Raw genomic sequence first — 21809 nt, 5'->3', positions numbered from 1 at the left:
ATGTCCCATTTTTTTTTTTTTTTTTAAAGTATATTTATTGGGATTTTACATTTTAGAAAATAAAAGTTGTAAAATAATACATTGCAAGGAGAGGGGAAAAACAAAAACTGCTTAACCTACATGAGTAGAGAATGGGTCATCCCAAATTAGACAGAATTAGATACGGGCAGCATGATGGCGCAGTGGTTAGCACTGCTGCCTCATATCGCTGTGGACTCTGGTTCGATCCTGGTCACTGTCCGTGTGGAGTTTGCACATTCTCTCCCCCACAACCCAAAAATATGTGCAAGGTAAGTGGATTGGCCACGCTAAGTTGCCCCTTAATTTGGGGGAAAAAAATAATTGGGTACTCAATTTTTTTTTTAAAAAACAGAACTTGATACTCCTATAGCCCCACCAGAGACCAAGAAAGAAATGGGATAGGGTCTTGAGAACATGGTAAAATGGTGCGCAGCTTCCCACGGTGCACAAATCCGTGATCATCACGAGATATCCAGACCCCATTTTAAAATCGGGGCAGCATTGCCATCGGACAACCTCATTGGAATAATGAACTGGTGATTTCTGGTGTGTGGAATGCCCAGGCTCCGCCCCCTCTTGAGCTTAAGGTGAAGATTATTGGCCAATGCCTCTGTTCCAAATCTCTGTTTAATAAGCTTTAAAAACTCTGAAGGAAGCTCTCGTTAATGAAGGTGAATTTATTTACACAAGTCTGCTTGATGCAGCATCTCACTCCCAGTGCAGTCCTAGCTGGCAGGATTTGTTCTCAGGCCCGGAGTTGGGCCTGCTTTTATATCTTGCTCCAGGTAATTGGCCTCTTGCCCCCCTACACCATGTCCTCGTGAGGTTATAACCCAAGCTGTTTTTAAAAAGTACCTGGATCTGCAACTTAAGTGCTGTAAGTTAAATGGCTATGAATCAGGTGGGGGAAGGTGGGATGAGAAATGGCAGGCGTTCTTGGGCTGGCATGGACAAGATGGGCCGAATAACCTCCTTCTGTGAGCCTTATGTGTGAAATGGTACATGATGAAAGAATTGGGGATGACTAAATGGTCACCTGTCTGCCGACCCGTGGGGTCACACATGTTGATTGGTCACTGATCTGGATACCCAAGTATTCCTGGTTCCCATGTACCTCAGGGAGTCAGTGATGTAGGATGGGGTGACGTGTTATAACCGAGGCCACGGGGTTATTGGACCATTAGGTTCCCCATGGCCTCACCTGAATACGATCGTCCCCCCAAGAGGGGGGTGGGGCCAGGCAAAAGCCTTAACCAGGGAGCCCTGAGACATAAAACCTGTGGGCCGGGCACGGGAGACCCTTCGGGGAGTAGCGTGTGTTGTTAAGTATCGAATGTAGCTAACTAAGACTTATTAAACCTTTTTGTTCCAATCCAACATGGCTTCCTCGTGGTCGCTAGCTTAGATCTTATACATGTGAAATGGAAAACCTGTTTAAACAAAAAGATGTAAAATCAGGTGACTTCCAGAGAACTTTACAAATATATGTTTTGATTTTTCTGTTACAGGCAATTCTTGATATAATGAACTGCAATGTGCTTTCTGTACTGATGGTGAGCATTTAAATATTGAGACGTATTGTTTAATTAAAGAAGCATGGTTATTCTGTTTGCCTTTTGAAGGGTTATACAATTGTCATTGTGGTGTCATATCATGTTGTGATTGCAACATGGCTGATTTGAGTTGGAAATATTTTGGCTAGGGTTGAAATAATAGGTTTGTAGAAGCACCCCTCACCTCCTCCACACTTGCTCTATAGAAGGAGCTTGATCTTCTGGTGTTTCTCTACTCGCAATGTCATTTTTGTTTCTGGATGTTTTGAAATCTCTAATTTCCATTCAAGTCGAGGTTTTCTGGGTCAGTTTGATATAATGTTTTATTTCTGACTGGTTTTCTCACTTTTGATTTTTTTTTTTCTCTCTCTCCCTTCAGTTGCTTGAGTTTTTTTTGGCTAGGGTGTATTTTCACAAAGATTGACTGGCTGCATTCCAGCGAATTATTCAAAATGTTTGATCCCGGCGCGAACCTGTCTTCAAGGACAGTGCGCCTCACAGCGCCAGGGATCTGGGTTCAATTCCAGCCTTGGGTGACTGTCTGTATGGAGTCCGCACGTTCTCCCTGTATCTATGTGGGTTTCCTCCGGGTGCTCCAGTTTCCGCCCACGGTCCAAAGATGTGCAGGTTAGGTGGGGTTATAGTATAGACGGGGGATTGGGTCTAGGTAGGGTACTCTTTCACAAGAGTGTCGATGCAGACTCGATAGGCAAATGACCACCTGCACTGTAGGGATTCTAAGGTTCACCTGATACCATATTGTAATTGTTGGTAGAGGGCCTTGAACCAATTTTGGGACCTAATTAGTGCCCCAGCTATGATCCCCTCTGTTTTCACACGTACTTGACTTGACCCTGGGGCCTTCTAAACTATATTGTCCAAAAGGGGTAGTCCCACTGGGGAGCTCGATCTCTCTATTTAATTGTGCAGAGGAACGGAGTATTGCAGTTAGGCAGTGGTTTTTCACCTCTAGTACCTGGGCAGCACGTTAGCACAAGTGGATAGCACTGTGGCTTCACATCGCCAGGGTCCCGGGTTCGATTCCCCCCTGGGTCACTGTCTGTGCGGAGTCTGCACGTTCTCCCCGGGTCTGCGTGGGTTTCCTCCCGGGTGCTCCGGTTTCCTCCCACAGTCCAAAGACGTGCAGGTTAGGTGGATTGGCCGTGATAAATTGCCCTTGGTGATCAAAAAGGTTAGGAGGGGTTATTGGTTTACGGGGTAGGGTGGAAGTGAGGGCTTAAGTGGGTCGGTGCAGACTTGATGGGCCGAATGGCCTCCTTCTGCACTCTATGTTCTATGAAACCAACCCATCCTGGTTGAAGACCCTCTCCCTGACATGTCCGACAAAGAAGAAATTGCAACTTGGTTCTTTCTGGCCGTGAGGCTCGAACAGAAAACCATCTCTAACCTGTTACCAGTTAGGCGTCAGCCCTTGCTCAATGAGTCACAAACTTGTGGGTTCAAATCCCACCCCAGACCCTTGAGTAAATCATTTTAGGCTGACGCATCCAGCGCTGCTGAGGCGGTGCTGCACTGTTGGAGGCCCCCACCTTTCAAACGAGTTGTTACAACCTGCCTGCCTCGGGATGGACGTAAAGGTTCCCATGGCATTATTTCAAAAAGAGCAGAGGCGTTCTGGTCAATATTTATCCATCAACATCATCAGAACAGATTATCTGATCATTTATCCTATTGCTGTTTGTGGGAGCTTACTGTATGAAAGCTGGCTGCTGCGTTTACTAAACAGGGACTACAACGGGCTGCATTGGCGGAGCTCCTCTAAAACTTGCCTCACTGTCTCCCGTAAGGTGCTCTTTCAAAATAGCTCTTTGACCACGTTTTGGTAACCAGTCGGTCTGCAGTGTATTAGGGTTTTGAAATTACAACCAGTACATATTGTTCATTTAAAGCCACTGCACAGAATTGAACGAGCAGAGGGGGTTTGCAAAGCAAGGGAGAGTTTAACAAAGCTGTTTGAAGAACACCTTGGGCGGAATTCTTCACTCCCGCGCCGAAGTGGCCGCGCCGTCGTGAACGCCGTCGAGGTTCATGATGGCGCGAAACGGCCCCGATCCCGACCGATCAGGCCCCGACAATGGGCTAGGATCGGGGCCGCGTCATCTACACGCGTCAGGCCTTGTCGCCGCGTAAAGGCGGCGCCGCATACATGATGTGGCCAGCGCCACATAACTGGCATCACCCGCGCATGCGTGGTTGCCGTCCTCTCTGAGTCCGCCCCGCAAGAAGATGGGGGACGGAACTTGCGGGGCCGCGGAAGGAAGGAGGTCCTCCTTCAGAGAGGAAGGCCCGACGATCGGTGGGCACCGATCGCGGGCCATCCCACATTTGAGGTACCCCCCCGGTGCAGGATCCCCCCTCCCCCCCCCTTGCAGGCCACCCCCCCCCAGCGTTCCCGCGCTGTTCCCGTCAGCAGCGACCAGGTGTGGACAGCGCGGGGGGAACCCGCCGTTTTGGCCTGGCCGCTCGGCCCATCCGGGCCTGAGAATAGCAGGGGTGCCGGAGAATCGCCATTTTGGGTGTCTCCGGCGATTCTGCGGCCCGCGGAAGTCAAGGGGGCTGTTCCCGCCGCTTGGGAGAGTCGTGGGAGGGCGTTGGACCGGCGTCCCGGGAAATTTTGGCGGCCGAGGCGATTCTCCCAACCGGCGCGGGAGTGGAGAATCTCGCCCCATGTCTCTTGCCAACACAAGATGGCCCCTGATACAGACCTGTGCGCAGAAATCCGATTGCATCACTCCATTATGTCCAGTCTACCAGTGCCCCCTGTACTTGGAATCAATGATGTCCCCATGCACATCTACCATCCTCATCCTGCGCGCCCCTCCCACTTGGACCAACCTCCCTGCCCAAGTCAGACTGGGACCCCAGCCTGGGAAGACAGGCGCTCCAACCAATCTACTTCAATGTGAAATTAAAGGATGCTGCCGCAAACACAGCGGTGATGATATGAGCAGTGCCATCTTTGCTCTTGGCCGTGCCATAGATATATATCTATATCACTTGCGATGAAGTAACGAGTTAAGCACTAGAAATTTGTGTCCATGGTATTGACAACAAATACAGCCTTTAATTAAAGAAGCCATGTTAAACGTGCATTCTGGACCCAGATCCAAATAAAGCCTTGTATGTCAAATTGTGATGAGATTTTTGTGTAGTGTCTTGAGGATATTTCACTATGATAAATGGGATTTACAATTGCAAGCTGTGTTCCAGGAGTAAGTTGTGAGTAATATCCCTGTTAAGCCACAGGCATGCATTGGGACTCAGCAGCCCAGATGCACTGCACCCTGACTGTGTGTGTGTGTGTGTGTGCGCGCGGCCGTACACTGAAGTTAAACGCTGTGAAACATTGTGAAAACTGGCAGAGCACCACACCAAAATCTTAAAAATAGGCTCCGAGTATTCCCTTTAAAAACTCTGTAGCAGCGGTTCATTCAAAACACAATGACATTTTTGATAGCATTTAATATTTTCCTGTCGTGTGTGAGATGTCTAACTTGTGCCTCTATCCTCTTTGGTAGATGACCAGAATTCTTTTACCCCACATGCTGAAAAGGTATGACTGTGTCTTTTTTGGAGGTGCCATGCGCGGGGTGGGGGGTAACCACTTTACAATGTGGTTGGGCAGTGGGAACATGTTTGGGGCACTCCAGACGTTAATCCTCCAGCTTTGGACTGATCAGCACAAAGATTTGAGAGCAAGGGGCCGGTGCGGCAGTGGAGTAGATTTGGGAACAAGGGGCCGGTGCTGCAGTGGAGTAGATTTGGGAGCAAGGGGCTGACGCTGCAGTGGAGTAGATTTGGGAACAAGGGGCTGACGCTGCAGTGGAGTCGATTTGGGAACAAGGGGCCGGTGCTGCAGTGGAGTAGATTTGGGAACAAGGGGCTGACGCTGCAGTGGAGTAGATTTGGGAACAACGGGCCGACGCTGCAGTGGAGTAGATTTGGGAACAAGGGGCTGACGCTGCAGTGGAGTAGATTTGGGAACAAGGGGCTGACGCTGCAATGGAGTAGATTTGGGAACAAGGGGCCGGTGCTGCAGTGGAGTAGATTTGGGAACAAGGGGCTGACGCTGCAGTGGAGTAGATTTGGGAACAAGGGGCTGACGCTGCAATGGAGTAGATTTGGGAACAAGGGGCCGGTGCTGCAGTGGAGTAGATTTGGGAACAAGGGGCTGACGCTGCAGTGGAGTAGATTTGGGAACAAGGGGCTGACGCTGCAGTGGAGTCGATTTGGGAACAAGGGGCCGGTGCTGCAGTGGAGTAGATTTGGGAACAAGGGGCTGACGCTGCAGTGGAGTAGATTTGGGAACAACGGGCCGACGCTGCAGTGGAGTAGATTTGGGAACAAGGGGCCGGTGCTACAGTGGAGTAGATTTGGGAACAAGGGGCTGACGCTGCAATGGAGTAGATTTGGGAACAAGGGGCCGGTGCTGCAGTGGAGTAGATTTGGGAACAAGGGGCTGACGCTGCAGTGGAGTAGATTTGGGAACAAGGGGCCGATGCTGCAGTGGAGTCGATTTGGGAACAAGGGGCTGACGCTGCAGTGGAGTAGATTTGGGAACAAGGGGCTGACGCTGCAGTGGAGTACATTTGGGAACAAGGGGCTGACGCTGCAGTGGAGTAGATTTGGGAACAAGGGGCTGACGCTGCAGTGGAGTACATTTGGGAACAAGGGGCTGACGCTGCAGTGGAGTAGATTTGGGAACAAGGGGCCGGTGCTACAGTGGAGTAGATTTGGGAACAAGGGGCTGACGCTGCAATGGAGTAGATTTGGGAACAAGGGGCCGGTGCTGCAGTGGAGTAGATTTGGGAACAAGGGGCTGACGCTGCAGTGGAGTAGATTTGGGAACAAGGGGCCGGTGCTGCAGTGGAGTAGATTTGGGAACAAGGGGCTGACGCTGCAGTGGAGTAGATTTGGGAACAAGGGGCTGACGCTGCAGTGGAGTACATTTGGGAACAAGGGGCTGACGCTGCAGTGGAGTAGATTTGGGAACAAGGGGCCGGTGCTACAGTGGAGTAGATTTGGGAACAAGGGGCCGGTGCTGCAGTGGAGTAGATTTGGGAACAAGGGGCTGACGCTGCAGTGGAGTAGATTTGGGAACAAGGGGCTGACGCTGCAGTGGTGTAGATTTGGGAACAAGGGGCTGACGCTGCAGTGGAGTAGATTTGGGAACAAGGGGCCGGTGCTGCAGTGGAGTAGATTTGGGACCAAGGGGCTGACGCTGCAATGGAGTAGATTTGGGAACAAGGGGCCGGTGCTGCAGTGGAGTAGATTTGGGAACAAGGGGCTGACGCTGCAGTGGAGTAGATTTGGGAACAAGGGGCTGACGCTGCAGTGGAGTAGATTTGGGAACAAGGGGCCGATGCTGCAGTGGAGTAGATTTGGGAACAAGGGGCTGACGCTGCAATGGAGTAGATTTGGGAACAAGGGGCCGGTGCTGCAGTGGAGTAGATTTGGGAACAAGGGGCCGGTGCTGCAGTGGAGTAGATTTGGGAACAAGGGGCTGACGCTGCAGTGGAGTAGATTTGGGAACAAGGGGCCGGTGCTGCAGTGGAGTAGATTTGGGAACAAGGGGCTGACGCTGCAGTGGAGTAGATTTGGGAACAAGGGGCCGGTGCTGCAGTGGAGTAGATTTGGGAACAAGGGGCTGACGCTGCAATGGAGTAGATTTGGGGACAAGGGGCCGGTGCTGCAGTGGAGTAGATTTGGGAACAAGGGACTGACGCAGTGGAGTAGATTTGGGAACAAGGGGCCGGTGCTGCAGTGGAGTAGATTTGGGGACAAGGGGCCGGTGCTGCAGTGGAGTAGATTTGGGAACAAGGGGCCGGTGCTGCAGTGGAGTAGATTTGGGAACAAGGGGCTGATGCTGCAGTGGAGTAGATTTGGGAACAAGGGCTGAAGCTGCAGTGGAGTAGATTTGGGAACAAGGGGACGGTGCTGCAGTGGAGTAGATTTGGGAACAAGGGGCCGGTGCTGCAGTGGAGTAGATTTGGGAACAAGGGGCCGGTGCTGCAGTGGAGTAGATTTGGGAACAAGGGGCTGATGCTGCAGTGGAGTAGATTTGGGAACAAGGGCTGAAGCTGCAGTGGAGTAGATTTGGGAACAAGGGGCTGACGCTGCAGTGGAGTAGATTTGGGAACAAGGGGCCGGTGCTGCAGTGGAGTAGATTTGGGAACAAGGGGCCGGTGCTGCAGTGGAGTAGATTTGGGAACAAGGGGCCGGTGCTGCAGTGGAGTAGATTTGGGAACAAGGGGCCGGTGCTGCAGTGGAGTAGATTTGGGAACAAGGGGCCGGTGCTGCAGTGGAGTAGATTTGGGAACAAGGGGCTGAAGCTGCAGTGGAGTAGATTTGGGAACAAGGGGCTGACGCTGCAGTGGAGTAGATTTGGGAACAAGGGGCTGACGCTGCAGTGGAGTAGATTTGGGAACAAGGGGCTGACGCTACAGTGGAGTAGATTTGGGAACAAGGGGCCGGTGCTGCAGTGGAGTAGATTTGGAAACAAGGGGCTGACGCTGCAGTGGAGTAGATTTGGGAACAAGGGGCTGACGCTGCAGTGGAGTAGATTTGGGACCAAGGGGCCGGTGCTGCAGTGGAGTAGATTTGGGGACAAGGGGCCGGTGCTGCAGTGGAGTAGATTTGGGAACAAGGGGCAGGTGCTGCAGTGGAGTAGATTTGGGAACAAGGGGCCGGTGCTGCAGTGGAGTAGATTTGGGAACAAGGGGCTGACGCTGCAGTGGAGTAGATTTGGGAACAACGGGCCGACGCTGCAGTGGAGTAGATTTGGGAACAAGGGGCTGACGCTGCAGTGGAGTAGATTTGGGAACAAGGGGCCGGTGCTACAGTGGAGTAGATTTGGGAACAAGGGGCTGACGCTGCAATGGAGTAGATTTGGGAACAAGGGGCCGGTGCTGCAGTGGAGTAGATTTGGGAACAAGGGGCTGACGCTGCAGTGGAGTAGATTTGGGAACAAGGGGCTGACGCTGCAGTGGAGTAGATTTGGGAACAAGGGGCCGATGCTGCAGTGGAGTCGATTTGGGAACAAGGGGCTGACGCTGCAATGGAGTAGATTTGGGAACAAGGGGCCGGTGCTGCAGTGGAGTAGATTTGGGAACAAGGGGCCGGTGCTGCAGTGGAGTAGATTTGGGAACAAGGGGCTGACGCTGCAGTGGAGTAGATTTGGGAACAAGGGGCCGGTGCTGCAGTGGAGTAGATTTGGGAACAAGGGGCTGACGCTGCAGCGGAGTAGATTTGGGAACAAGGGGCCGGTGCTGCAGTGGAGTAGATTTGGGAACAAGGGGCTGACGCTGCAATGGAGTAGATTTGGGGACAAGGGGCCGGTGCTGCAGTGGAGTAGATTTGGGAACAAGGGCTGAAGCTGCAGTGGAGTAGATTTGGGAACAAGGGGACGGTGCTGCAGTGGAGTAGATTTGGGAACAAGGGGCCGGTGCTGCAGTGGAGTAGATTTGGGAACAAGGGGCCGGTGCTGCAGTGGAGTAGATTTGGGAACAAGGGGCTGATGCTGCAGTGGAGTAGATTTGGGAACAAGGGCTGAAGCTGCAGTGGAGTAGATTTGGGAACAAGGGGCTGACGCTGCAGTGGAGTAGATTTGGGAACAAGGGGCCGGTGCTGCAGTGGAGTAGATTTGGGAACAAGGGGCCGGTGCTGCAGTGGAGTAGATTTGGGAACAAGGGGCCGGTGCTGCAGTGGAGTAGATTTGGGAACAAGGGGCCGGTGCTGCAGTGGAGTAGATTTGGGAACAAGGGGCCGGTGCTGCAGTGGAGTAGATTTGGGAACAAGGGGCTGAAGCTGCAGTGGAGTAGATTTGGGAACAAGGGGCTGACGCTGCAGTGGAGTAGATTTGGGAACAAGGGGCTGACGCTGCAGTGGAGTAGATTTGGGAACAAGGGGCTGACGCTACAGTGGAGTAGATTTGGGAACAAGGGGCCGGTGCTGCAGTGGAGTAGATTTGGAAACAAGGGGCTGACGCTGCAGTGGAGTAGATTTGGGAACAAGGGGCTGACGCTGCAGTGGAGTAGATTTGGGACCAAGGGGCCGGTGCTGCAGTGGAGTAGATTTGGGGACAAGGGGCCGGTGCTGCAGTGGAGTAGATTTGGGAACAAGGGGCAGGTGCTGCAGTGGAGTAGATTTGGGAACAAGGGGCCGGTGCTGCAGTGGAGTAGATTTGGGAACAAGGGGCCGGTGCTGCAGTGGAGTAGATTTGGGAACAAGGGGCTGATGCTGCAGTGGAGTAGATTTGGGAACAAGGGCTGAAGCTGCAGTGGAGTAGATTTGGGAACAAGGGGCCGACGCTGCAGTGGAGTAGATTTGGGAACAAGGGGCCGGTGCTGCAGTGGAGTAGATTTGGGAACAAGGGGCCGGTGCTGCAGTGGAGTAGATTTGGGAACAAGGGGCCGGTGCTGCAGTGGAGTAGATTTGGGAACAAGGGGCCGGTGCTGCAGTGGAGTAGATTTGGGAACAAGGGGCCGGTGCTGCAGTGGAGTAGATTTGCGAACAAGGGGCTGAAGCTGCAGTGGAGTAGATTTGGGAACAAGGGGCTGACGCTGCAGTGGAGTAGATTTGGGAACAAGGGGCTGACGCTGCAGTGGAGTAGATTTGGGAACAAGGGGCTGACGCTACAGTGGAGTAGATTTGGGAACAAGGGGCCGGTGCTGCAGTGGAGTAGATTTGGAAACAAGGGGCTGACGCTGCAGTGGAGTAGATTTGGGAACAAGGGGCTGACGCTGCAGTGGAGTAGATTTGGGACCAAGGGGCCGGTGCTGCAGTGGAGTAGATTTGGGGACAAGGGGCCGGTGCTGCAGTGGAGTAGATTTGGGAACAAGGGGCAGGTGCTGCAGTGGAGTAGATTTGGGAACAAGGGGCCGGTGCTGCAGTGGAGTAGATTTGGGAACAAGGGGCTGATGCGGCAGTGGAGTAGATTTGGGAACAAGGGGCTGACGCTGCAATGGAGTAGATTTGGGACAAGGGGCCGGTGCTGCAATGGAGTACATTTGGGGACAAGGGGCCGGTGCTACAGTGGAGTAGATTTGGGAACAAGGGGCTGACTCTGCAGTGGAGTAGATTTGGGAACAAGGGGCTGACGCTGCGGTGGAGTAGATTTGGGAACAAGGGGCTGATGCTGCAGTGGAGTAGATTTGGGAACAAGGGGCTGACGCTGCAGTGGAGTAGATTTGGGAACAAGGGGCTGACGCTGCAGTGGAGTAGATTTGTGAACAAGGGGCCGGTGCTGCAGTGCAGTAGATTTGGGAACAAGGGGCTGACGCAGTGGAGTAGATTTGGGAACAAGGGGCTGACGCTGCAGTGGAGTAGATATGGGAACAAGGGGCTGACGCTGCAGTGGAGTAGATTTGGGAACATGGGGCCGTTGCTGCAGTGAAGTAGATTTGGGAACAAGTGGCCGGTGCTGCAGTGAGTAGATTTTTGGAACAAGGGGCCTTTGCTGCACTGGAGTAGATTTGTGAACAAGGGGCCGGTGCTGCAGTGGAGTAGATTTGGGAACAAGGGGCCGGTGCTGCAGTGGAGTAGATTTGCGAACAAGGGGCCGGTGCTGCAGTGGAGTAGATTTGGGAACAAGGGGCCGGTGCTGCACTGGAGTAGATTTGGGAACAAGGGGCCGACGCTGCAGTGGAGTAGATTTGGGAACAAGGGGCCGGTGATGCAGTGGGGTAGATTTGGGACCAATGGGCTGGCGCTGCAGTGGAGTAGATTTGGGAACAAGGGGCTGACGCTGCAGTGAGTAGATTTGGGAACAAGGGGCTGACGCTGCAGTGGAGTAGATTTGGGAACAAGGGGCTGACGCTGCAGTGTTGTAGATTTGGGAACAAGGGGCCGACGCTGCAGTGGAGTAGATTTGGGAACAAGGGGCCGGTGCTGCAGTGGAGTAGATTTGGGAACAAGGGGCCGGTGCTGCAGTGGAGTAGATTTGGGAACAAGGGGCCGGTGCTGCAGTGGAGTCGATCTGGGAACAAGGGGCCTGTGCTGCAGTGGAGTAGATTTGGGACCAAGGGGCTGACGCTGCAGTGGAGTAGATTTGGGAACAAGGGACTGACGCTGCAGTGAGTAGATTTGGGAACAAGGGGCTGACTCTGCAGTGGAGTAGATTTGGGAACAAGGGGCTGACGCTGCAGTGGAGTAGATTTGGGAACAAGGGACTGACGCTGCAGTGGAGTAGATTTGGGAACAAGGGGCCGGTGCTGCAGTGGAGTAGATTTGGGAACAAGGGGCCGACGCTGCAGTGGAGTAGATTTGGGACCAAGGGGCTGACGCTGCAGTGGAGTAGATTTGGGAACAAGGGGCCGGTGCTGCAGTGGAGTAGATTTGGGAACAAGGGGCCGACGCTGCAGTGGAGTAGATTTGGGACCAAGGGGCTGACGCTGCAGTGGAGTAGATTTGGGAACAAGGGGCCGGTGCTGCAGTGGAGTAGATTTGGGAACAAGGGGCTGATGCTGCAGTGGATTAGATTTGTGAACAAGGGGCTGACGCTGCAGTGGAGTAGATTTGGGAACAAGGGGCCGGTGCTGCAGTGGAGTAGATTTGGGAACAAGGGCCCGGTGCTGCAGTGGAGCAGATTTGGGAACAAGGGGCTGACGCTGCAGTGGAGTAGATTTGGGAACAAGGGGCTGACGCTGCAGTGAGTAGATTTGGGAACAAGGGGCTGACGCTGCAGTGGACTAGATTTGGGAACAAGGGGCTGATGGTGCAGTGGAGTAGATTTGGGAACAAGGGACTGACGCAGTGGAGTATATTTGGGAACAAGGGGCCGGTGCTGCAGTGGAGTCGATCTGGGAACAAGGGGCCGGTGCTGCAATGGAGTAGATTTGGGAACAAGGGGCCGGTGCTGCAGTGGAGTAGATTTGGGAACAAGGGGCCGGTGCTGCAGTGGAGTCGATCTGGGAACAAGGGGCCTGTGCTGCAGTGGAGTAGATTTGGGACCAAGGGGCTGACGCTGCAGTGGAGTAGATTTGGGAACAAGGGACTGACGCTGCAGTGAGTAGATTTGGGAACAAGGGGCTGACTCTGCAGTGGAGTAGATTTGGGAACAAGGGGCTGACGCTGCAGTGGAGTAGATTTGGGAACAAGGGACTGACGCTGCAGTGGAGTAGATTTGGGAACAAGGGGCCGGTGCTGCAGTGGAGTAGATTTGGGAACAAGGGGCCGACGCTGCAGTGGAGTAGATTTGGGACCAAGGGGCTGACGCTGCAGTGGAGTAGATTTGGGAACAAGGGGCCGGTGCTGCAGTGGAGCAGATTTGGGAACAAGGGGCTGACGCTGCAGTGGAGTAGATTTGGGAACAAGGGGCTGACGCTGCAATGGAGTAGATTTGGGAACAAGGGGCCGGTGCTGCAGTGGAGTAGATTTGGGAACAAGGGGCTGACGCTGCAGTGGAGTAGATTTGGGAACAAGGGGCCGATGCTGCAGTGGAGTCGATTTGGGAACAAGGGGCTGACGCTGCAATGGAGTAGATTTGGGAACAAGGGGCCGGTGCTGCAGTGGAGTAGATTTGGGAACAAGGGGCTGACGCTGCAGTGGAGTAGATTTGGGAACAAGGGGCCGGTGCTGCAGTGGAGTAGATTTGGGAACAAGGGGCTGACGCTGCAATGGAGTAGATTTGGGGACAAGGGGCCGGTGCTGCAGTGGAGTAGATTTGGGAACAAGGGGCCGGTGCTGCAGTGGAGTAGATTTGGGAACAAGGGGCTGATGCTGCAGTGGAGTAGATTTGGGAACAAGGGCTGAAGCTGCAGTGGAGTAGATTTGGGAACAAGGGGCTGACGCTGCAGTGGAGTAGATTTGGGAACAAGGGGCCGGTGCTGCAGTGGAGTAGATTTGGGAACAAGGGGCCGGTGCTGCAGTGGAGTAGATTTGGGAACAAGGGGCTGATGCTGCAGTGGAGTAGATTTGGGAACAAGGGCTGAAGCTGCAGTGGAGTAGATTTGGGAACAAGGGGCTGACGCTGCAGTGGAGTAGATTTGGGAACAAGGGGCCGGTGCTGCAGTGGAGTAGATTTGGGAACAAGGGGCCGGTGCTGCAGTGGAGTAGATTTGGGAACAAGGGGCCGGTGCTGCAGTGGAGTAGATTTGGGAACAAGGGGCCGGTGCTGCAGTGGAGTAGATTTGGGAACAAGGGGCCGGTGCTGCAGTGGAGTAGATTTGGGAACAAGGGGCTGAAGCTGCAGTGGAGTAGATTTGGGAACAAGGGGCTGACGCTGCAGTGGAGTAGATTTGGGAACAAGGGGCTGACGCTGCAGTGGAGTAGATTTGGGACCAAGGGGCCGGTGCTGCAGTGGAGTAGATTTGGGGACAAGGGGCCGGTGCTGCAGTGGAGTAGATTTGGGAACAAGGGGCCGGTGCTGCAGTGGAGTAGATTTGGGAACAAGGGGCTGATGCGGCAGTGGAGTAGATTTGGGAACAAGGGGCTGACGCTGCAGTGGAGTAGATTTGGGAACAAGGGGCTGACGCTGCAGTGGAGTAGATTTGGGACCAAGGGGCCGGTGCTGCAGTGGAGTAGATTTGGGGACAAGGGGCCGGTGCTGCAGTGGAGTAGATTTGGGACAAGGGGCCGGTGCTGCAATGGAGTACATTTGGGGACAAGGGGCCGGTGCTACAGTGGAGTAGATTTGGGAACAAGGGGCTGACTCTGCAGTGGAGTAGATTTGGGAACAAGGGGCTGACGCTGCGGTGGAGTAGATTTGGGAACAAGGGGCTGATGCTGCAGTGGAGTAGATTTGGGAACAAGGGGCTGACGCTGCAGTGGAGTAGATTTGGGAACAAGGGGCCGGTGCTGCAGTGGAGTAGATTTGGGAACAAGGGACTGACGCTGCAGTGGAGTAGATTTGGGAACAAGGGGCTGACGCTGCAGTGGAGTAGATTTGTGAACAAGGGGCCGGTGCTGCAGTGCAGTAGATTTGGGAACAAGGGGCTGACGCAGTGGAGTAGATTTGGGAACAAGGGGCTGACGCTGCAGTGGAGTAGATATGGGAACAAGGGGCTGACGCTGCAGTGGAGTAGATTTGGGAACAAGTGGCCGGTGCTGCAGTGAGTAGATGTTTGGAACAAGGGGCCTTTGCTGCACTGGAGTAGATTTGTGAACAAGGGGCCGGTGCTGCAGTGGAGTAGATTTGGGAACAAGGGGCCGGTGCTGCAGTGGAGTAGATTTGCGAACAAGGGGCCGGTGCTGCACTGGAGTAGATTTGGGAACAAGCGGCTGACGCTGCAGTGGAGTAGATTTGGGACCAAGGGGCCGGTGCAGCAGTGGAGTAGATTTGGGAACAAGCTGCCGGTGCTGCAGTGGAGTAGATTTGGGAACAAGGGGCCGACGCTGCAGTGGAGTAGATTTGGGAACAAGGGGCCGGTGATGCAGTGGGGTAGATTTGGGACCAATGGGCTGGCGCTGCAGTGGAGTAGATTTGGGAACAAGGGGCTGACGCTGCAGTGAGTAGATTTGGGAACAAGGGGCTGACGCTGCAGTGGAGTAGATTTGGGAACAAGGGGCTGACGCTGCAGTGTTGTAGATTTGGGAACAAGGGGCCGACGCTGCAGTGGAGTAGATTTGGGAACAAGGGGCCGGTGCTGCAGTGGAGTAGATTTGGGAACAAGGGGCCGGTGCTGCAGTGGAGTAGATTTGGGAACAAGGGGCCGGTGCTGCAGTGGAGTCGATCTGGGAACAAGGGGCCTGTGCTGCAGTGGAGTAGATTTGGGACCAAGGGGCTGACGCTGCAGTGGAGTAGATTTGGGAACAAGGGACTGACGCTGCAGTGAGTAGATTTGGGAACAAGGGGCTGACTCTGCAGTGGAGTAGATTTGGGAACAAGGGGCTGACGCTGCAGTGAGTAGATTTGGGAACAAGGGGCTGACGCTGCAGTGGACTAGATTTGGGAACAAGGGGCTGATGGTGCAGTGGAGTAGATTTGGGAACAAGGGACTGACGCAGTGGAGTATATTTGGGAACAAGGGGCCGGTGCTGCAGTGGAGTCGATCTGGGAACAAGGGGCCGGTGCTGCAGTGGAGTAGATTTGGGAACAAGGGGCCGGTGCTGCAGTGGAGTAGATTTGGGAACAAGGGGCCGGTGCTGCAGTGGAGTCGATCTGGGAACAAGGGGCCTGTGCTGCAGTGGAGTAGATTTGGGACCAAGGGGCTGACGCTGCAGTGGAGTAGATTTGGGAACAAGGGACTGACGCTGCAGTGAGTAGATTTGGGAACAAGGGGCTGACTCTGCAGTGGAGTAGATTTGGGAACAAGGGGCTGACGCTGCAGTGGAGTAGATTTGGGAACAAGGGACTGACGCTGCAGTGGAGTAGATTTGGGAACAAGGGGCCGGTGCTGCAGTGGAGTAGATTTGGGAACAAGGGGCCGACGCTGCAGTGGAGTAGATTTGGGACCAAGGGGCTGACGCTGCAGTGGAGTAGATTTGGGAACAAGGGGCCGGTGCTGCAGTGGAGTAGATTTGGGAACAAGGGGCCGACGCTGCAGTGGAGTAGATTTGGGACCAAGGGGCTGACGCTGCAGTGGAGTAGATTTGGGAACAAGGGGCCGGTGCTGCAGTGGAGTAGATTTGGGAACAAGGGGCTGATGCTGCAGTGGATTAGATTTGTGAACAAGGGGCTGACGCTGCAGTGGAGTAGATTTGGGAACAAGGGGCCGGTGCTGCAGTGGAGTAGATTTGGGAACAAGGGCCCGGTGCTGCAGTGGAGCAGATTTGGGAACAAGGGGCTGACGCTGCAGTGGAGTAGATTTGGGAACAAGGGGCTGACGCTGCAGTGAGTAGATTTGGGAACAAGGGGCTGACGCTGCAGTGGACTAGATTTGGGAACAAGGGGCTGATGGTGCAGTGGAGTAGATTTGGGAACAAGGGACTGACGCAGTGGAGTATATTTGGGAACAAGGGGCCGGTGCTGCAGTGGAGTCGATCTGGGAACAAGGGGCCGGTGCTGCAGTGGAGTAGATTTGGGAACAAGGGGCCCGTACTGCAGTGGAGTAGATTTGGGAACAAGGGGCCGGTGCTGCAGTGGAGTAGATTTGGGAACAAGGGGCCGGTGCTGCAGATGAGTAGATTTGGGAACAAGGGGCTGACGCTGCAGTGGAGTAGATTTGGGATCAAGGGGCCGGTGCTGCAGTGGAGTAGATTTGGGAACAAGGGGCTGACGCTGCAGTGGAGTAGATTTGGGAACAAGGGGCCGACGCTGCAGTGGAGTAGATTTGGGAACAAGGGGCTGACGCTGCAGTGGAGTAGATTTGGGATCAAGGGGCCGGTGCTGCAGTGGAGTAGATTTGGGAACAAGGGGCTGACGCTGCAGTGGAGTAGATTTGGGAACAAGGGACTGACGCAGTGGAGTAGATTTGGGAACAAGGGGCCGGTGCTGCAGTGGAGTCGATCTGGGAACAAGGGGCCGGTGCTGCAGTGGAGTCGATTTGGGAACAAGGGGCCGGTGCTGCAGTGGAGTCGATTTGGGAACAAGGGGCCGGTGCTGCAGTGGAGTCGATTTGGGAACAAGGGGCCGGTGCTGCAGTGGAGTCGATTTGGAAACAAGGGGCCGGTGCTGCAGTGGAGTCGATTTGGGAACAAGGGGCCGGTGCTGCAGTGGAGTAGATTTGGGAACAAGGGGCCGGTGCTGCAGTGGAGTAGATTTGGGAACAAGGGGCCGGTGCTGCAGTGGAGTAGATTTTGGAACAAGGGGCCGACTCTGCAGTGGAGTAGATTTGGGAACAAGGGGCCGGTGCTGCATTGGAGTAGATTTGGGAACAAGGGGCTGACGCTGTAGTGGACTAGATTTGGGAACAAGGGGCAGACGCTGCAGTGGAGTAGATTTGGGAACAAGGGGCCGGTGCTGCAGTGGAGTCGATCTGGGAACAAGGGGCCGGTGCTGCAGTGGAGTAGATTTGGGAACAAGGGGCTGATGCTGCAGTGGAGTAGATTTGGGATCAAGGGGCCGGTGCTGCAGTGGAGTAGATTTGGGAACAAGGGGCCGGTGCTGCAGTGGAGTAGATTTTGGAACAAGGGGCCATTGCTGCAGTGGACTAGATTTGGGAACAAGGGGCTGACGCTGCAGTGAGTAGATTTTGGAACAAGGGGCCATTGCTGCAGTGGAGTAGATTTGCGAAGAAGGGGCTGACGCGGCAGTGGAGTCGATTTGGGAACAAGGCGCCGGTGCTGCAGTGGAGTAGATTTGGGAACAAGGCGCCGACGCTGCAGTGGAGTAGATTTGGGAACAAGGGGCTGGTGCTGCAGTGGAGTAGATTTGGGAACAAGGGGCTGTTCTGCAGTGGAGTAGATTTGGGAACAAGGGGCCGGTGCTGCAGTGGAGTCGATTTGGGAACAAGGGGCTGACGCTGCAGTGGAGTAGATTTTGGAACAAGGGGCTGGTGCTGCAGTGGAGTAGATTTGGGAACAAGGGGCTGACGCTGCAGTGGAGTAGATTTGGGAACAAGGGGCCGTTCTGCAGTGGAGTCGATCTGGGAACAAGGGGCCGGTGCTGCAGTGGAGTAGATTTAGGAACAAGGGGCTGACGCTGCAGTGAGTAGATTTGGGATCAAGGGGCCGGTGCTGCAGTGGAGTAGATTTGGGAACAAGGGGCCGGTGCTGCAGTGGAGTAGATTTGGGACCAAGGGGCTGACGCTGCAGTGGAGTAGATTTGGGAACAAGGGGTCGGTGCTGCAGTGGAGTAGATTTGGGAACAAGGGGCTGGTGCTGCAGTGGAGTAGATTTGGGACCAAGCGGTCGGTGCTGCAGTGGAGTAGATTTGTGAACAAGGGGCTGGTGCTGCAGTGGAGTAGATTTGGGAACAAGGGGCCGGTGCTGCAGTGGAGTCAATTTGGGAACAAGGGGCCGGTGCTGCAGTGGAGTAGATTTGGGAACAAGGGGCTGATGCTGCAGTGGAGTAGATTTGGGATCAAGGGGCCGGTGCTGCAGTGGAGTAGATTTGGGAACAAGGGGCTGACGCTGCAGTGGAGTAGATTTGGGAACAAGGGACTGACGCAGTGGAGTAGATTTGTGAACAAGGGGCCGGTGCTGCAGTGGAGTCGATCTGGGAATAAGGGGCCGGTGCTGCAGTGGAGTAGATTTGGGAACAAGGGGCCGGTGCTGCAGTGGAGTAGATTTGGGAACAAGGGGCCGGTGCTGCAGTGGAGTAGATTTGGGAACAAGGGGCTGACGCTGCAGTGGAGTAGATTTGGGATCAAGGGGCCGGTGCTGCAGTGGGGTAGATTTGGGAACAAGGGGCTGACGCTGCAGTGGAGTAGATTTGGGAACAAGGGGCTGACGCTGCAGTGAGTAGATTTGGGATCAAGGGGCCGGTGCTGCAGTGGAGTAGATTTGGGAACAAGGGGCCGGTGCTGCAGTGGAGTAGATTTTGGAACAAGGGGCCATTGCTGCAGTGGACTAGATTTGGGAACAAGGGGCTGACGCTGCAGTGAGTAGATTTTGGAACAAGGGGCCATTGCTGCAGTGGAGTAGATTTGCGAAGAAGGGGCTGACGCGGCAGTGGAGTAGATTTGGGAACAAGGCGCCGGTGCTGCAGTGGAGTAGATTTGGGAACAAGGGGCTGGTGCTGCAGTGGAGTATATTTGGGAACAAGGGGCCGTTCTGCAGTGGAGTAGATTTGGGAACAAGGGGCTGGTGCTGCAGTGGAGTTGATTTGGGAACAAGGGGCCGTTCTGCAGTGGAGTAGATTTGGGAACAAGGGGCCGGTGCTGCAGTGGAGTAGATTTGGGAACAAGGGGCTGGTGCTGCAGTGGAGTATATTTGGGAACAAGGGGCCGTTCTGCAGTGGAGTAGATTTGGGAACAAGGGGCTGACGCTGCAGTGGAGTAGATTTGGGAACAAGGGGCCGTTCTGCAGTGGAGTAGATTTGGGAACAAGGGGCTGACGCTGCAGTGGAGTAGATTTGGGAACAAGGGGCTGGTGCTGCAGTGGAGTATATTTGGGAACAAGGGGCTGTTCTGCAGTGGAGTAGATTTGGGAACAAGGGGCTGACGCTGCAGTGGAGTAGATTTGGGAACAAGGGGCCGTTCTGCAGTGGAGTAGATTTGGGAACAAGGGGCCGGTGCTGCAGTGGAGTAGATTTGGGAACAAGGGGCTGACGCAGTGGAGTAGATTTGGGAACAAGGGGCTGGTGCTGCAGTGGAGTAGATTTGGGAACAAGGGGCCGTTCTGCAGTGGAGTCGATCTGGGAACAAGGGGCCGGTGCTGCAGTGGAGTAGATTTAGGAACAAGGGGCTGACGCTGCAGTGAGTAGATTTGGGAACAAGGGACTGACGCTGCAGTGGAGTATATTTGGGAACAAGGGGCCGGTGCTCCAGTGGAGTCGATCTGGGAACAAGGGGCCGGTGCTGCAGTGGAGTAGATTTGGGAACAAGGGGCCGGTGCTGCAGTGGAGTAGATTTAGGAACAAGGGGCTGACGCTGCAGTGAGTAGATTTGGGATCAAGGGGCCGGTGCTGCAGTGGAGTAGATTTGGGAACAAGGGGCCGGTGCTGCAGTGGAGTAGATTTGGGACCAAGGGGCTGACGCTGCAGTGGAGTAGATTTGGGAACAAGGGGTCGGTGCTGCAGTGGAGTAGATTTGGGAACAAGGGGCTGGTGCTGCAGTGGAGTAGATTTGGGACCAAGCGGTCGGTGCTGCAGTGGAGTAGATTTGGGAACAAGGGGCCGACGCTGCAGTGGAGTAGATTTGGGAACAAGGGGCTGACGCTGCAGTGGAGTAGATTTGGGATCAAGGGGCCGGTGCTGCAGTGGAGTAGATTTGGGAACAAGGGGCTGACGCTGCAGTGAGTAGATTTGGGAACAAGGGGCTGACGCTGCAGTGGACTAGATTTGGGAACAAGGGGCTGATGGTGCAGTGGAGTAGATTTGGGAACAAGGGACTGACGCAGTGGAGTATATTTGGGAACAAGGGGCCGGTGCTGCAGTGGAGTCGATCTGGGAACAAGGGGCCGGTGCTGCAGTGGAGTAGATTTGGGAACAAGGGGCCCGTACTGCAGTGGAGTAGATTTGGGAACAAGGGGCCGGTGCTGCAGTGGAGTAGATTTGGGAACAAGGGGCCGGTGCTGCAGATGAGTAGATTTGGGAACAAGGGGCTGACGCTGCAGTGGAGTAGATTTGGGATCAAGGGGCCGGTGCTGCAGTGGAGTAGATTTGGGAACAAGGGTCTGACGCTGCAGTGGAGTAGATTTGGGATCAAGGGGCCGGTGCTGCAGTGGAGTAGATTTGGGAACAAGGGGCTGACGCTGCAGTGGAGTAGATTTGGGAACAAGGGACTGACGCAGTGGAGTCGATTTGGGAACAAGGGGCCGGTGCTGCAGTGGAGTCGATTTGGGAACAAGGGGCCGGTGCTGCAGTGGAGTCGATTTGGGAACAAGGGGCCGGTGCTGCAGTGGAGTCGATTTGGAAACAAGGGGCCGATGCTGCAGTGGAGTCGATTTGGGAACAAGGGGCCGGTGCTGCAGTGGAGTAGATTTGGGAACAAGGGGCCGGTGCTGCAGTGGAGTAGATTTGGGAACAAGGGGCCGGTGCTGCAGTGGAGTAGATTTTGGAACAAGGGGCTGACGCTGCAGTGGAGTAGATTTGGGAACAAGGGGCTGACGCTGCAGTGGAGTAGATTTGGGAACAAGGGGCCGACGCTGCAGTGGAGTAGATTTGGGAACAAGGGGCTGACGCTGCAGTGAGTAGATTTGGGAACAAGGGGCTGACGCTGCAGTGAGTAGATTTGGGAACAAGGGGCTGACGCTGCAGTGGACTAGATTTGGGAACAAGGGGCTGACGCTGCAGTGGAGTAGATTTGGGAACAAGGGACTGACGCAGTGGAGTATATTTGGGAACAAGGGGCCGGTGCTGCAGTGGAGTCGATCTGGGAACAAGGGGCCGGTGCTGCAGTGGAGTAGATTTGGGAACAAGGGGCTGATGCTGCAGTGGAGTAGATTTGGGATCAAGGGGCCGGTGCTGCAGTGGAGTAGATTTGGGAACAAGGGGCTGACGCTGCAGTGGAGTAGATTTGGGAACAAGGGACTGACGCAGTGGAGTAGATTTGGGAACAAGGGGCCGGTGCTGCAGTGGAGTCGATCTGGGAATAAGGGGCCGGTGCTGCAGTGGAGTAGATTTGGGAACAAGGGGCCGGTGCTGCAGTGGAGTAGATTTGGGAACAAGGAGCCGGTGCTGCAGTGGAGTCGATTTGGGAACAAGGGGCCGGTGCTGCAGTGGAGTCGATTTGG

At 54.6% G+C, this 21809-nt stretch overlaps 1 protein-coding gene across 2 annotated transcripts in view; it reads left to right on the top strand.

The window, feature by feature from the left end:
- The window catches only part of hsd20b2 (hydroxysteroid (20-beta) dehydrogenase 2), an 82196-nt gene that overhangs the window by 37151 nt on the left and 23236 nt on the right, over positions 1 to 21809 (top strand). For both annotated transcript variants that reach the window (XM_072493286.1, XM_072493287.1), the window contains exons 6-7: positions 1530 to 1574; positions 5114 to 5148. In XM_072493286.1, coding sequence (XP_072349387.1) covers positions 1530 to 1574; positions 5114 to 5148 — 80 coding nt within the window. The remainder of the gene's footprint in view (positions 1 to 1529; positions 1575 to 5113; positions 5149 to 21809) is intronic.

This window comes from Scyliorhinus torazame, chromosome 31 (assembly GCF_047496885.1).
Source record: "Scyliorhinus torazame isolate Kashiwa2021f chromosome 31, sScyTor2.1, whole genome shotgun sequence".
NCBI classification, from domain to species: domain Eukaryota; kingdom Metazoa; phylum Chordata; class Chondrichthyes; order Carcharhiniformes; family Scyliorhinidae; genus Scyliorhinus; species Scyliorhinus torazame.
The sequence above is the reverse complement of the archived record's forward strand: the minus strand, read 5'-3'. Positions and strand labels throughout refer to the sequence as shown.